The sequence below is a fragment of the Lutra lutra genome, chromosome 7 (assembly GCF_902655055.1).
Source record: "Lutra lutra chromosome 7, mLutLut1.2, whole genome shotgun sequence".
NCBI classification, from domain to species: domain Eukaryota; kingdom Metazoa; phylum Chordata; class Mammalia; order Carnivora; family Mustelidae; genus Lutra; species Lutra lutra.
The window spans coordinates 118,513,776-118,530,343 of NC_062284.1; the positions used below are offsets into that span (position 1 = coordinate 118,513,776).

General features: G+C 48.1%; 1 protein-coding gene across 1 annotated transcript; it reads right to left on the minus strand.

Moving 5' to 3' along the window:
* Positions 1-7,457: 7,457 nt before the first annotated feature.
* CALM1 (calmodulin 1) lies at positions 7,458-15,530 on the minus strand. The gene is made up of 6 exons (XM_047736847.1): positions 15,319-15,530; positions 12,430-12,460; positions 11,330-11,473; positions 9,077-9,183; positions 8,578-8,713; positions 7,458-8,391 (listed from the first exon to the last, which is right to left on the minus strand). The coding sequence occupies exons 1-6, from the start codon at positions 15,319-15,321 to the stop codon at positions 8,363-8,365; spliced, it is 450 nt and encodes a 149-aa protein (XP_047592803.1). The 5' UTR covers positions 15,322-15,530; the 3' UTR covers positions 7,458-8,362.
* Between the last annotated feature and the right edge of the window lie 1,038 nt (positions 15,531-16,568).

Genomic DNA, 16,568 nt, shown 5'->3' on the forward strand with positions numbered 1-16,568 from the left:
TACATTTATTCATCGGCATGCCGTTTGGCAGTTGTAGTTACTAATGCTTCTTTGAAAAGCCTGCAGAAGCACCTCAAAAGGTCGAGACTTAGCTCTGAACATTGTAGGCATCAAACCTGAGAACAAATAATTAGAATACAAGCCTCTCTCACACTTTCCCTTAATTGGCTGGATCTCCCAGGAAGAAACAGGAGGGGAAAAAAAAAAAAAAAGTATGTTCAGAATTCTTCCCTGGTTACCGGTGAGCAGCCTGAATGGGAAGACCCAGCAGTCACACGCAGGGCTGAGTTAAAGGATTTGCCCTGTTTGAACAGCTGCATCCAGACCCTGCCTTTCCTTCTAGAACCCTTCAAAAAAGATGAGCTTCCTTAAGATTTAGCCAACCATCGAGTCACTGCCTACTTCTGGGGCTTGGGGATGGGTCTCTGACCTGGAGTTGGAATCAGGGCTTGGGAGCCCCCTCAAATGACATGTTCCAGGTGAAGATGGAGTTTGGCAGAGAAGAGGGAAGGCAGGATGTGACCAGGTGGCTTTACTTTCCATGGTGTTAGACAGGTCTGGGCCATGGTCCAGCCATACTAGAGAGAAGGGTTCCCAGCTGGGGACAGTGAGCATTTCTCACGGGCTCGTCAGAATTCCGATAGAACCACAGGGGTTCCAGAAGAGAAGGAGCGGCAAGAGGTAGGCCTCTGCCGGAGATGGAAGGTAATGGGATATTGCCAGAGAACAAAGAGAGGGCATAACCACTGACCTCTCCCACCCATAGTCAACCGCCTCTGCTAAGACTGACTTTTAACAAGAATGGGACGGCCATCATTCTCCAGAGGAGACCCAGCCTGGAAGTGCCCAAAGACACTACAGATCTTCCCATGTGGGCACACCAAGAGAGAACACCAACAGACGCTTTCAAGCCTGGCCCCGCTGAGGCCCAGTAGGCCTGCCCATTAGCTCTGGGGAACAGATACCAGAAGGCTAGACACGGGCGACTCTCATCAGGACTTCCAAAGGGATAAGGAGTCAATGCCTAAACAGGTTTGTGTGTTTTTAACAAAGAGAGGAAGTGGCAATTCCCTGGAGCCAGCATGAGCCAGATTCAACGAAGGAAACTGTAAACCTGGCCTCATTTTCTCCAGCAGTAACGGAGTTCACAACGCACGGAAGAAGAGAGCGTGTAGGCACCTTCCATGGGCTAGCCACCGTGCTAGAGGGTTTCTGTCACCTCATTCACTCTTAGCAGCCACCTTGAGGACACTAAAGCACAGAGCTGTCACCTGCCAAATTGTACCACTTGGGAGAGCAAGATTTGAATGCAGAAGTCTGTTTGAAGCCAGAATCTGGGCAAATTTCACTATATTGTGTTGATTCCTCTCACAGTAGTCTCAAAACAAGACAAAACCAAACAAAAAAACCCACCACCAACAACAAAAAATAAGAAGTAAATATTAAGCCTGAAAATTTAAGGAGGGGCGTGTGGAAGTGGAAAAAGGATTAGACATCCTGTGTTATCTCCACCAGGCTGACGCAGAACCAATGAGCAGAAGCTAAAAGGAAGAGGGCTACTATTAACAACGTTCTCACACTTAGAACAGCTCAAAAGGAGATGTGCCAAATGGCCTTTATTAGGGGATGGGTTAACGAAAGCATACAATATTGAAATAGCCAGCTCCTAAAAATTATATCCAAGAATTTAAGTATATGGAGGAATGTCCAGTATAAAAAATGAAAGAGAAGAGAAAAAATTATGAATACATGATTCCATCTATATGAAATGTCCAAAATAGGTAAATCCGAAGACACACAAAGTAGATTCGTGGTTGCCACAGGTAGGGGAAAGGGAGAACCGGGAGTGACTGCAAACGGATAATGGGGTGAGGAAAATGGGGTGAGGAAAATGCTCTAAAATTTGATATTGATGGCCACACAATCTTGTGAATGTATTTAAAACCATTATTAAAAGGGTGAATTATGTGGAACATGAATCATATCTCAAGAAAAAAGCATAAGGAACAAAATATTGTATTATATATGTATATAATATCCAGAATATGTAATTATATCTAATAAAGAAATTGTGCTTAATTTTTTAAAACCATACCTACAGATCCCAATTTTGTGACTTGTATCTCTGCATCTATATGGTGAGAAAAAATTCTGGAAGGAAATCCTAAGAGTTAACTATGTTTTACAGGGCAGTGGGGTCATTTGATATCACAGATTTGATACAATAAACATTTCTTTTAGAATCAGAAACACACTTTTATAAAAATGGGACTGGGCACCTGTTGAGGTGACAAGCTTCTTGTCTTGGTACATATTCCCAAAAATTTGAGAATCATCAGATATGGATATTTTCACTGAGAGTTTGACCTACAATGCATACAGTCCTTTTTTCTTTCTTTCTTTTTTTTTTTTAATAGTCTCCATGACGGGCTTAGAGCCCAGTATAGGGCTTAAACTCACAAACCCGAGATCAAGACCTGAGCCAAGATCAAGAGTCAGACACTTAACTAACTGAGCCACTCAGGAACCCCTGGTCTAGTCCTTTTAACTAAAGTATTATTTTACAATTATTTTTTCATTTATTTTCTACTTTCTTTTTATAACCTATTATCTCAAATCTTGCCTCCAGTACCAATCTCTGTTGCGGGTTGGGGGGATTCTTTTGCTATAAAATATAGTAAGTCAGCTCAGGTCATGATCTCAGGGTCCTGAGATCGAGCCCCACATTGGGCTCTCTGCTCAGCAGGGAGCCTGCTTCCCCCTCTTTCTCTGCCTGCCTCTCTGCCCACTTGTGATCGCTCTCTCTCTGTCAAATAAATAAATAAAATCTTTAAAAAAATAAAAATAAATAAAAACAAACCGTCCACGTTTCTATGCAGCCAGGATAGAAAGATGATGTTAACAAAATTTAAGAAATTGTCTAACTAGTGGAAGAACCTCCAGATTTCTCCCTTTCATCTTCGTGAAAGTAAAAATAAAACTTTAGAATGAGACATTTCAAGTGCTCTCTGCGTGTGTAAATACACACTCACTCTAAAGGTTGCTGACACGCTGGCAGAACATAATTCTTGTGAGGAAAGCGGCCACCTTTGTTTTTTTAAACCCACGTTCAGGGATTGTCCATGGGAGCGGAGGGAAAGCCCGTGGCTCCTGGGCCCTCCCCGGCTCTCCCAGCGGGGTTCTGAAGCCTGAGCTGACTCCTCCCGCTCCCTGGCAGAGGGCTGAGGGCAGTGGGAGAGGAGCTCTAAGCTATAAAAAAACGTTCGACTTTTATTTCCTTCTAAGGCGTCCTGAGTCAGTGGGTGCTCCAGCCCCCAGTGCCCGGGGAAGTTCAGCTCAAATCGGAAATGTGTGTGTGTCTGTGTTTCCTGAGCCAAAGCTGCTGAAAACCCAGAGGACGTTGCCACTTGGACTGAATCTCTGCACGCAGAGTGGGAGCTTCCTATTTCTGTCCTGGGAGGAGGATGGAAGTCACTTAATGATCAGTTTCTCTGACCCACGTTCCAGTATTACATCACAGTCTAACAGCGAGCTTACCCTCCGCTCCACTCCCCACACAGAGCTGCTGACACTTTAAAAATCCCATTTGTCACCTCAAAGCATACAGCACTCCCACGCTATTTTGCCTCCCACCCTTGAGGCTGCAATTTTTTTTTTTTAGGTTTTTTCATTTATTTGAGAGAGAGCACACGCGAGAGAGCACAAGCAGGGGGAGGGGCAGAGGGAGAGGGAGAAGCAGACTCCCTGATGAGGGGGGAGCTGATGCGGGGCTGGATCCCAGGACCCCCGGGATCACAAGCAAGCTGAGGGCAGACCCTTAAGCAACTGAGCTCCCCTTGCCCCAGGCACCCCAGGCCACAGTTTCAACTTTAACAAGTGATGCTAAGCTGGGTTGGTCAGAATCCCAGAAAGCCAGTTAGTCCAATAATCTTATTTTACCTGGGAAACTGAGGCCCAGAGAAGCAAAGTGTCTGCCCATAGCTACAGAGGAACAAAACCAAAACTAAGACCCAGGCCAAAAAAAATGTCAGGGCAGAGGGTTCTGTCCCCAAGGCAGTATCCACGTCCTCTAATTCAGCTCTAATTCAGTATGCAGGAGGAGCCAAATGTTTCCTGCAAGTGGGGCTCAAGCCTGACCAAAGCAGCAGCTCTCCCTGTCATCTTGCCCCTTCTTTTCAGCCCTCTTGCTGCTTTTGTGTAGAAGGAAACAAGCAAGGTAGCCCGGAGGAGATCCTTCTGGAAACAGAGGTAGCCTTTCCGGCTGCAGAACTTTCTCTAGGATCAGGGTGTGGACCAGGACTGATCAAGGGAAAGGTTTCGACCCCAGAGCTGGAAAGTTGCCTCCCGCGCCCTTTCCTTAGCCCCTCTGCTCTTGACACAGGGAGAGGTACGTGCTTATGTAATTAAAAATTCCCATCCAATTTTTTAAAGTGTATTTCTCCATGCCATTCCTGAAAACCCTTGGGATTAACAACAAGGTGCATCGTTGCATCGTGTTTTCCCACGTAGAGCGGACCTGGATATGGTAATAGGCCACAAGGTCGTGTTCCAGTGTCAGCTATGAACACCTGAACCTGAACTGAAAACTAGAGCAAAGCTGTCCCGGGGTGTGTCCATGGGGTTTCTGGCCTCTCGCGCTTACCTACTGTCCTAGAGCCTGGGTGGAATTACATCCGGGGACAGGTGTACCTTGTTCATCAGGCAGAAGGGACCAGGGGATACACAGAGCTAAAAACCTACACATTCACAGTTAGAGATGAAAGGCTGCAGAAATGTTTATTGAATACAGTGCCAGGTTTATAAATAAAACTTATTTACAATTTCCATAGAGTTGGTCCCCCATCAGAGAGGTGGTTAAATCTCCAAACAGTTTATCTCAAGATTTACAGAAAACGTTCAAGTACATCTCCTTGTCCAATTGCCACGGTGAAGGGTAACTTCTGTTACCAGAACTACCGCCATCTTTGCTACGGATGTGGTTTAAGGAACCTCGCAAGAGCTGGAGAAAGACCACACGCTCCACCCGCGCCGCTACCTTCTTACTCCAAGAGATCCAGACAGCGAAGGATTTCTGTCTCCTACAAGACAACCTCGAGGGATTGGAAAGAAAGGAAAATACTAACTTCCAGCTGAAGGGGATAGGTTAAGACACGTTCGTGGAAACTTGTCACTGCCGAAAAGGGGAATGTAGTTTGGATATATAATAATTAATTCCAATGTTTAAAATTAATTGAGTGAACCGAAGAGCAGACTTTTGACCAAATTTACATTCTTTGTTGAGGAAGAAGTTCCCAGTATGCTGTGGGGCTGGTAATATGCGGCTACGCTGACGGGCCACAGCGGCACTCGGGAGGCCTACTGGACGGCCACTCGTCACAACACAGGTTACAGGTAGGAGTCAGACATGCATTTATAAAGAGAATATAAAAATATGTACAGTAGCTAATTTTCAATGTGTTTTAAGTTGCCGAAAGACACCAATTGAAGTGTGCAAAAATTCATTTGTCTAAAAATCAGAAAAAGCCTTTCCTGGCAAGAGTGCGTCAAGAGCCCATCTGAAACATCGAGATGCATTTGCCTCGCTCAACACCTACCCCCGACAGATGGAGAACAAAACTATGAAAGTGCTTGCCAAGGACTCAGCAGTTTCTAACGGCAAGTCTCAGGCTCAAGCGGGATGCCAGTTAAACTAGTCACTTTATATATATAAATATATGTATATATTTATAGAGCAGTTAGAAGTAAGGGGCAAGAGTTTACAGGGAGGTGCTAACCAACTTTAAAGGGTACGGACCCAACACCCGGCTATTTCCTCTCACAAACGCATGCTGCAGCCTGCAAACACCCGATCTGGGCTGGTCTTCCCCTCAAAAGCCAGAGGGAAAACAGCTCCGGGGACCGGGCTGCCCCCTGCACCAAGTTGGGACTCAGCACTCCCCGGGCGGCAGGGCGGTGGGGGCGGGGGGGGGGGGGGGGGAAGGCTTCGCTTCCCATACAGGATGCTGGCCATGTTAAGAATCTGGTTTTTTCAAAAGCAGTCTTTTTGGAAGGACTGTGGGACCACAAAAATGGAGCCCACCTGGCTTCTAGAAAGACTTGACAGAAGAGTTAAGACAGAAGGCAAAGTTTTAAAAAGTTAAATTACCCCCAACTCTCTTTGAAACTACCAAGAAGCCATTGGACACAGGCCTGAGATGGGTCGACATGTGGCCTCCCAAAAAGAAACATCCAGGAACCCCTGGTGCTCCCTCTCTCACCTGAAGAACCTCCAAGGTGTTCCTTCCAGATTCGGGGAATTTGACAAGTCCCCTCCAGCTCCGTGTCTCCTCTACAACCACCCAGTCTAAGGACCAACGGCAGAAGTAGACAGGCGGGCTCCTCTCCACTGCTCTGACCTGTCCCTCTGGCTGGAAATCTAACAAGCGGCAAAACGCCAGAAAGACAGGGAGTAGGAGAGGGAGAAGCCAAGGGTCTCTAAAAATCAGCCCCAAACGCACCCATCTGGCTGCCAAGAGCTTCTCGCTGCCTCGGAAGCAGCCTGCCGTGGTTCCCTGGCAAATTAAAACCTCCCACAGACACTCAAAAATCCAACTCTCCTTCCTGGGGAGACACCAAATGCACATCCAGCCTACATTTCAGAAAAGAGTTCTGCACTAAATGCAATATTCCTTTAAAGGGGTTTTTAAAGCACACCAGTCCCACTGCAAAGACCAGTACCAGCATCTCAGTTTTGGTTACAGGTTTATAATTAGACACAAAATCCCCTCCAGGCTCGAGTTTTACTTTCAAGCTGGAGGCTAGCATTAGTTCTGCTTGGGGGTGGGGGATGGGGGTGGGGAGGGGAGGCAGGGAGGAAGCTAAGTCAACTTTGGAAGAAGAAAAAAAAAAAAAAAGGAAAAGGAGGCTGAGGGAAGTCATCATCATAAATTAAAAAATCATGACTCGAAGGTGACCGGTAGTGTCTTTTAGGCAGAAAGACTGGCTTAGAAGGGACTACTGCTTCTACCACACAGCAAGGATTAAATTACAGACAGACACACTAAATCATGTCTCTTTGCACAGATGGTCTCAAGTAGTTACATAAAACAGGTAATCAGCAGCACGATTTGAGAAGAACCCCTAAGTACATGCTTGAGAAAAAGTGGTTTTTTTTTTCCTTCATTAAAGAGCGCCACTGCCTGAATTATCATTAAGTTAAACAGGGTTCACCCCCCCACCCCCCAGTGAAAATACAAGTAGACCTACATGTCCGTAGATAGGATGAAGCAATTGCTATCTGCCCGGTTTTAGGCAAGGTCTCAGGCTCAGAGGTTGGTGCTGGGATGTCAGGAGGGAGGGAGGGAGAGCGGGTGGGCAAGAAGCCCAATGCTGGGCTACAAGCTTTTAAAGGTACTGACCTCTCCTCCGACCGCCTTGTCCCCGTTTAGATCTCAGCTTTACAAAGCATTTAACACCACTTTAAGTTAATGGTCTTTTTTTATTGGAAAAAAAAAAAAAAAAAAAAGACTAGCATTTACAACTTGGAATGGACGTAAATTGTAATTCCTTGATCAGCAATGTTGATGCCTGTGCTGAAGTCCACAGCCCCAGCCTACTCTGCTGGCTCCAAGTCATAGTTCAGGAGGTTTTAAAAACAGAGAGTCCAAAGATGCTCCCTTAGTAAAGGTTTTTTGTTGTTGTTGTTGTTTTTAATTTGTGTGAATGGTGACAGCCTGACACCCATGTCACTCCAGGACAACGCGGACAACGCTAAACCAACATGTGTGGCATGCCACCCAGATGAGTGTCATGGTCACCAAGGGTGGGGGCACCCAGAAGTACGAGAGGGCTGTCCTGCTAAGTGGGGCTACGTCTAGACAGCTTATCCTTCACCCATTTCTCTGCACAGCATCCTGAGGTAAACCAATTTAAAATGTTTGTTTTCAGTAAACCAGCTATGACAATTTATACTAACAAATTGAACTAGAACCCATATGAAGTTTTAAATTTTTTTCATTTTTCATTTTTAATACAAATGCCTGACTGTGCTCAATTGTCAAGCTGCATGCATGAAAAACTGGCCAGCCCAGTGTATTAATCATGAGCAAATGGAACTGCGAGGAGTCCACTAGGTGCTTCCTTATCATTAAGGTAGGACAAGTATTTATGTTGTAAAACTGATGTGTAGCTTGATCTTTAGGGGACAGGACCACCAACCAATACATGCAGATTTTGTGTGTGTGGACAGAAGGTACTTTTGACATTCAGTTTTGCTATATAGAAACAGAATGAGTAAATGAACTTTTTTTTTTTTTTGCAAGAGGTAAGTAAAAGATTCAATTTGATTCTTCTAGAAGGGGGGAAAGGAGTTGAAAGTAGGCCTTCATTTTGCAGTCATCATCTGTACGAATTCTGAAAAGACAAACAATCATAACTTGTGGTTATCTTCAAAAGCAGTCTGAATGAACACAACATTTCTACTCCGCATAAAGAAAATAAATAAAGATCAGGGTCTCGTGAAGCAGTTAACTCGTTTCTAGATACCACAGGGAGGGCTATTCAAAACTAAGCTGAAGAGACTAATGCAACGTTTTTTACCTTCATAGTTGACTTGCCCATCTCCATCAATATCTGCTTCTCTGATCATTTCATCTACTTCTTCATCTGTTAGTTTCTCCCCTAAGTTGGTCATGACATGACGAAGCTCTGCCGCACTGATGTAACCGTTGCCATCCTGTGAACATTAAGCAGGTGCTACTGAGGGCGGTGAAGAGGGCTTCCCAACGGGCACAGGCCACCCCGCTCCAGCTCCCCCACCAAGCCACCAAGCACGTGCCCTCAGCCAGCACCGAAATGCAGGGGCTTGGAAAACGCTAAGGAACCGAAAGCAGCAATCAAGCTTGGTTCAAAATTCCCCACTGCTTATCATCATGCTCACCCTCGCCTAATTTAAGGCTGCTGCAGCTAAGTCGGCCTATTTCAAAGCAAGATCACCACAGAGGCCCAGGCAATTCAGTGTAAGTGTTCTAAGTATTTCAGAAACGGTGGCAAAGCAGCGGGTCTCTAAGGACAGGCTGCAACTCAGACGCAGGATTACCTTGTCAAAGACTCGGAATGCCTCGCGAATTTCTTCTTCGCTGTCTGTATCTTTCATTTTTCTAGCCATCATAGTCAAGAATTCCGGGAAGTCAATGGTGCCATTACCTCAAATAAGAAAACAAAAGCTCGCATAAAATAAATGCGCCGGCAATGCTCCCCAGGAACAATGTTCTGCAGGGGAACATCTTCAAAGCACAGCAAAGAAGGGTTAAGACTCACTCGGACAAACCGGTTGAGTTATTTATTTTACGAGGTTAAACCATGTGTAAGTCTCAACTGTTCAAATACTTCGCAGGGATTTCACATGACTCATGTAATTCAAACTAGTCATCAGCGCCCAGGAGAGCACTTCAGGATGCAAAGGAAACTGCACGTGGAGGTTCCTGACCACTAAAGGCGGTTGTGCAGTTCAAGAGAAGGCCTACAGCACCCTTCCATTCCTGCAGGAAGCCCTCGAGACAACACCCCCCTCCCCCACAACCCCGACCCCAGGCTGAGGGTAAGCCCCTGGCCCTACCTCTGCCTTGGTCCGTGACCCTGGTCAAGGCCCAGAACTGGCCTGCCAGTACAACAGAATGTTTTATGGAAAAAAAGGATTACGGAAGGGGGCAAAAACAGACTTTCTTATACCACGGACCATAAATTATCACAGTCTTCTCCAGAAGGCGTTTCCTGCCCACATTCTGATAAGTCACCTAATCATTTTTTTCTCTAGCTCAGTATCTTTGCTTTCCTAGTAAGGGCAAGGCTCGGAAGTGTTTTCATAGCTCAGATCACTACCACTTAGGTAACTGGGTTGGAACAGCCTGTTCTACGGCCAGTATTCTAAATAACTTCCTCTCTAAAACTAAGAGTTGGCAAGCACCCACAAAGACAAAGACAATTAACAGTATAACTTAAAGTAAACGGAAACAAAATTAAATGGGAAAAAGCCCTGGGTTAAAATACTCATTTTCACCAGTACCTTTAAATCAAAGTGATTCAGAAATTCCTTTGGCCTCCAAAATTTTAAAGCATTATGATATTCACACAAGACAAAGTAAATTATTTGAAATGCTATCTCATAACCACGCAGAGAAGACATCCTTGGGCATTACGTTTATTCATTACTAGATTCTGTAGCCTGAAACAGTTTCTCCTTCCTCGTGCCATACAATCTAAGGGCCCAATACACTTTGCCAGTCCCTAAGCACCATTTCCCAGGGTTCCCATAAAACAGGGGGTGGCCACCCCATGTTCCCAGATGACCAATCATCTTAGCAGTCAACCAAGAGGGAATTCTGAACTACCCCTTTTCCAGAACATTGAGAGGGACAAAAACTCTTTTCAAAGTAGCTTGAATGGGCTGAAACCACTTGTTAAAGAGCTCACCCCAGCTTCTCAATGTGCATGACCAGACAAATTTAATTCTACTTTATCACTTTATGATACCACATTTGTTTAAATGGTTACTCTCAAGCCAAACGTCTAGAAAATAGTCTAGATCCAAGCTGCTTATTCTTAGCTCATTTTTAAAAATTTCCCATGTTCTACAATGTTATATATTATCTGCATGTACAAGGTTTCCAAAAGGACAGCCTTTTGAGAAGGAAATGCTCAAAAACTGCTTCCTGAGAGAAGTGAGCAGTGGAGGGTCTACTGTCCACTGTTCTAGAGTCCAGAAGAATCGGTGACCAACTGGTGACCCCATTACAAGGGGTACTGCTTATTCCTTCTTGCTCTGCACTTTACTCATCTTCCCCTTCTGTTAGGTTCTATAATCTACTCCCTACAGCCTTCGAGCACTCCATGTCCAAGCTTTATACGACCCTCAAAATTCTCTGTAATAAACACATCTACAACTCATGCTGTACTCAACTTGACACTAAAGTCTAAGGGTCTCTCCTTCCTCTTCACTTCCCACTCCTCTTGGAGACAGTCAGCTTTTAGAAAAGGTCTATGGCTTTTTATTTTTACTTCCCCAAAGGACTCAGTGGAGACTCATGGGCCAGTTGATAAAAAAGACTGAGCTGTAGGTCACGGCAAGTAGAAAAGAACAATATGCCGATCTGATCCAGGAAACGTTCTAGACAGTGAGCACAGCCAAAGGCAGGCCCATAATCTTCTATTTTCATTGTCAGCAGCCGTCAGGCAACCACCGAAAGGATCGCTGCACATTTGCTTTGCTCTGGGGACCTGAAAGACAATCTTGTGACATGTCTGAACTTGAATTACACAACACTGGCTCTCATTCATAGGTCTGGGCCCTCACCGTCAGCATCCACCTCGTTGATCATATCCTGCAATTCAGCTTCTGTTGGGTTCTGACCCAGTGACCTCATGACAGTTCCCAGTTCCTTTGTTGTGATGGTGCCGTCGCCATCTTTGTCAAATAGGGAGAAAGCTTCCTTGAACTCTGAAAACAGAAGTTTACCCTTTAGAATGAATGTCTTTACCCAACCCGGCCACAGCACACACTTCCCTGGGGCTTGCCAAAGCAAACCGTCCAAGTCTGCAACTTATCACAAATTGCCTCGTCGTTATCTCCTGAAATAAAGACCACAACAGTCCTATTGGACCGGCCTTCATTCCGTAGCCCATAAAGCAGACACTGCTCCTGGTAACTGGTTCCATAAAACCACAAAGTACTCTCACATTTTTAAAGAAAACTAAACTTAAAACACACTTAAATTAGTCCTCAGTCCAATCTGACAAGTGAAGATTGGTCCCCATGTTCCCTTAAGGCCCCTTCCAGTTCAACTGCTCCAGCATAGGAATGCCTTTCACAGCAACATGAAGGGGTTATTAGAAATGCACCCTCCCAGGGAACCAGAGTGTTCTCTCTATATGGCACTTATTTCAAAGGCATCCCTGGTTTCCTAAAGAGAAATCATCTCAAAAGAGTCCTCCAAGGAATACTCAAAGCTACAATCTAAACTGACTTCCCTTTCCAATTATTACAGTAGAACTAACCCTCATTTCCACCCATTCCCATGTATTTTCAAAGAGCAAGCACGAGCCTTCATGGTGAATTACGAAAAGACCTGTGGCGTAAGAATACTGAACTCCGCTGTGAGCAGCAGGCTCCCGGCACTCCCACCGCATGCAGAGCCGTGACCGACATGAGCCAGTCAAACACACCAGAGTGGAACAAGGATTCCCAGCTCCACTTCCATACGGCCTCTGACACGCTGGCAAGGAATGAACACCTGACCTAAATATTTCTGCTTCTTGCTTCCATTTAAATAAATTCTTAAGAAACTGCCCAAATTATAGTGGGGTGGGGGTGGGAGGGAAGGGTCAAGAGAAATTATCTGAAAGGAGTCATGCCTCGTTCTGGCCTAAGGGGACCCCCTGAAGTCATCGACTTACCAGCAATCTGTTCTTCGGTCAGCTGATCAGCCTACATAAAGAAAGAAGAGGTATACCTCAGTGCACAAGCGCTGATGGAGAGCAGCAGAGTTTTCTCAATTATACTTTTGATACTGACCTTTCAAAAAACACTCTTAAAAAAAAAAAAAAAGCCAACCACGTGAAACTGCTAGCCACTAAATGAAAACAATGAGAATAAAGGGAACACTTTATGCTATTTGAAAAAACAAAGGATGACAAAGAAGTGACATTTCACTTCACGTTTTCTTTGCTGAGCCGATGGCTAATGCACTCTGAGGTCTAACGAGGAAGGGTCAGTTCATAATTTAAAAAATGGCACCTCTAGTGGCAAAAGGCCCCACCACACCGGAGGCAGCGGCCAGCTCAGAGAAAGAAGAGCGCCACCTACTGCGCCAGGGACACCGCAGTCCCCCCTTCCATCTGAGGATGCCAGCCTGACTGCTGCTGTCACCACCGCCAGGATCACAGCCAGGGGCAGGCTTTTAGCGCACCTTGCGCATTGCTGCGGGCGCTCCAAAATCTCCAAACAGGCGTTACATAATGGCCTTGGGTTGGATTAACAGGCTTCCGTATCTATTTTATGAAATACAATTAAGTGAAAAATATAAATATACTGCAATGGGTCACCCCCACCAACTTCATTTCCATGCAATAAATGCTTTTCCATTTAAATTGGGCAGTTATTTATGAAAAGCCCCCCATTTGTAAGGGCTGATGCCCTCAAATTATCTTTGATAAAGAAGCCAGGAAAAAATGCAACCATCCTACTACTGAGCTGTTACAAAACCGCAAACGTGAAGTACCCACAAAGGTACGAAATAATTATGAGACTCTACCATGTCTTTTTTGGAAAAAGAGCAACTAACTTTGCTAGAGAATATTCACCAATTTTCAGCATGAGAGAAGAGCTGCTCGGAATAAAGCCACTTTACTCAGGTGGTGATGGCCACGCACGTTATTTGCACTTGTTTTGTCTGGTCCCTGCAACACGGAACCAGTGACCTGTACCTTGGGGGGGTGGGTAGGGGGGAGCTTCCAGAATGCAAGGAGAGCTAATAAGTATTTTTATTTTAATGAAGGACACCTAAGGAAGCCAGTTACAAAATAATTCCTAATAGAAAGCTAACCACGTTATGTTTACACTGATCTTAAATGAAAACTTTCCCAATAGGTGCGGTGTTCCAATATACTGATTTGGGGGAAAACTTATTTTTTCAAATTAGAATTAGGTCTTCCTTCCTTTCTACCCCAGTCACCGGAAGGCAGTTTTCTTTATATCGCATGAAGGAGACACGATGATTTACGTAATGCCAGGACAACATCTGCCTTTGTACCACAGGAAGCCCTGCCACACCTCGAACGAGAAACTGTCACCTAACCGGGAAGAACAGTCCCACCTCACCGCAAAACTCTCCTGGTAAGAGAGCTTTCCGAGAGCATCAGCCTTCCTCGACAAAGAAATACCTACCCCCAAATCGCTCTGGTCTAAAGGGCAAAGGTGCTCTGAACCTGTCGGGTGCCATCTCCCCGTCCCGCCAAGCCAGAAAGCGCTGTGGGTGATGTCAGCCCAGCCCGCCCATGGAGGAAGGGGACTGAAGAAAACACACCCAGCCAGGCGCACAGACGCATCTGGCAATCTAGAGGCTGCAGAGAAAGCGGAAACGTGGAGGGCATCTCCCTGCGGACTGCAAAGTGGCGAGGGGCCAGGCAGGGATGCGTGCCCCGAGAGCAGGCGGGATGCGGAGGAACGAGGGAGTCCCAGGGTGGGGGCACCGCCCTTCCCTGGCCAGGATCACCCCCCCACTCCCACCCCCGCTCCGGGACCGCGCGGCGAGAGGGGGCCAAGCCCGCCCCGCGCCTCCCACCCGCTTCTGCTCCCCCAGGCGGCGAGCCGCACCGCCGCCTCCTACCGGAGCAGAAACTTTGCGTCTCTAATGGAAACCGAGCCGCGCGCCAGCTCCCTCCTCCCCCGCCCCCCCCCCGCCCCAATTAGCTCGAGCCGAGTGCCTCCCTTGGGAAGGGACCTCCGGGGTACAGAGGATCAAGCACACCTTCACTGCCGCACTGGGTTGGGGGCTGCAGGGGTGCGAAACATGGGGACACGAGCCCCGGCCACACGGCGGGGCCCCGCCCGGGCGCAGGGCGGCCGGCCCGCCGCTTCCGCCCTCTCCGCCCCCCACCCCTCGCCTTCCTGCCCCCACCCCACCCTTCCCCGGCTCCTTCCTTCCCAACCCACGCCCGCGCCGCGCCCCCCGGGAGGGAGGAGGGATAGCTGCTGAGCCAGGGCGCCCAGCGGGGTCGTCGGGTGGGGGAGGAGGTGGACACGGACTGCGCCCCCCACGCCCGGGCCGAAGCAATGTGCGCCACCGGCTAGGTCGGGCCCATTCATTCTCCGCAGCCCGCCCGACCCCCCGCCTCTGTGCCTAGGGTGGAGGGCGGCGGGGGGGGGCCCCAGGGGAGGGATCGAGTGCCCGGCCCCGCCCGGCTCCCCCGCCCCCCGGAGCCCCGGCCCAGGCGCAGCGCTGCGGGAAGCCCGGGTGCGGCGCGCTGGATGCAGTGGTGCGGGGCTGGGGGAGGGGGTGGATGCGGAAGGCCCCGGTGCAGCTGCGGCCGGAGCCCCTGCCCGCGGACAGCCCACGGCCAAGTCCAGCTCCAAGAGGGACCAAAATTTAAATAAGAAAACCTGGCCGAGAAAAGCGAAATGCAAATCCAAAATGCGTCCTCCTTAACAGCAGTTGCTGCGTAACACCCGGAAAAGAGGGAGGAAAAAAAAATCCACACCGAAAAAAAGGGGGAGGCGCTGAACTCAAAATTTGGGAAGAAATGGGCAGACAGCTGCTACGCCGCCGTTTACCACTCCCGACCTACCATGGTGCGAGCGAAGGGAAGAAGAGCAGAGGGAGCGAGGGTGGCTGCACCAGCGCAGGGGCTGTAACGGCGGGGGTGCCTCCGCTGCTGTTGCTGCTGCTGCTGCTAAGGCGCGATGTGCGCTCAGCGCTGTGCCGCTGCCGCCGCCCGACTGTGAGTAACGGCGCCGCGCCCGCGAGGCTCCCAGCACCACTGCCGAAGTGCGGGGCTGCGCCCGGCAGTATATATACGGCGCTCCGTATCCCTCCGCCACGGCGCTGCCGGCTTGCTCCGAGCCGCGCTGGGAGGGCCGGGCCTCGCCCGGTTGGCCCCGCCCCCGCCGCGCCCCGCCTCCCTCCTCCCTCCTCCCTCCTCCCTCCTCCCGGGCGCGCCCGCCGAGGGCCCAGCCTGGGGCCCCGGGACGCGACGGGTTCGAAGAGAGGCGAGAGGTCGTGGGGCTGGGGCCGACGCAGGAGCTGGTGGGGCGAGGAATCCCCAGAGACTCCTGTCTGGGGCTGGACTAGGGCAGAGTGTCTCCACAGCCCCGACCTGGGGCGGCCCTGGACGTGAGAAGCTATCCGCCTCTCACCCCGGCCCCACCTCCACCTGTGGGACACCCCCACTCCCCGGACTTCACATATTTTACACCTTCTCCTGGCGCAGCCGGGTTCCGCGAGCCCCGCGCCCGGGGGTCTCCAGCTGGCCACCTTCCTTTCGGGATGTTTCAGGAGGTCCTGGGGCAGGGGAGGTCCGCGGGGAGCTGGGGACAGAGGAATTGACAGCACACCTTCCCCTACCTTGGAGAGGGTCTGGAAGGGGCATAGCATTTTTCCTCTCGCAAGAAATTGGTCAGATGTCTTTTTTCTTTTAAAAATTTGAAGCAATTTCTGGAACATTATATACGCTAAGTTGCTAAATCTGTGTCATGCTCCTATGCTTAGCCAGTCTTCTTTTAATTTTTTCACGTTTCCACTGAATATTTTGTATGCCTGAATAATATTTCTCCCTTAACTGTTTTGTTTCCTACGGAAAATGCTACTCATCCTGGCTCTGGTCTTAACTGAAATTAATGTATCCGTGTGAATCTTCCATAGACCTTAAAACCCATGCTTTGATTTCTGTTTTTTTCTTAATTTTCCCGGTCCTAAGAGGGATCAGATCTTCATTCATAAAAACAAAGAAGGAAAAAAACAGGCCCTTAGAATCCCCTATATTAGAGCTGGAACAAACAGCAAGTTGTCTCTACAATGGAACTAGATTTTATTTTAATG

Excerpts from the sequence above, each read along its gene's own strand:
- CALM1 (XM_047736847.1), bottom strand. Across the intron at positions 9,184-11,329 it reads CAACGAGGTGGATGCTGACG|GTAATGGCACCATTGACTTC; the intron begins GTGAGGGCCCAG and ends TTCTTATTTGAG. Across the intron at positions 8,392-8,577 it reads TGGGCAAGTCAACTATGAAG|AATTCGTACAGATGATGACT; the intron begins GTAAAAAACGTT and ends TTGTCTTTTCAG.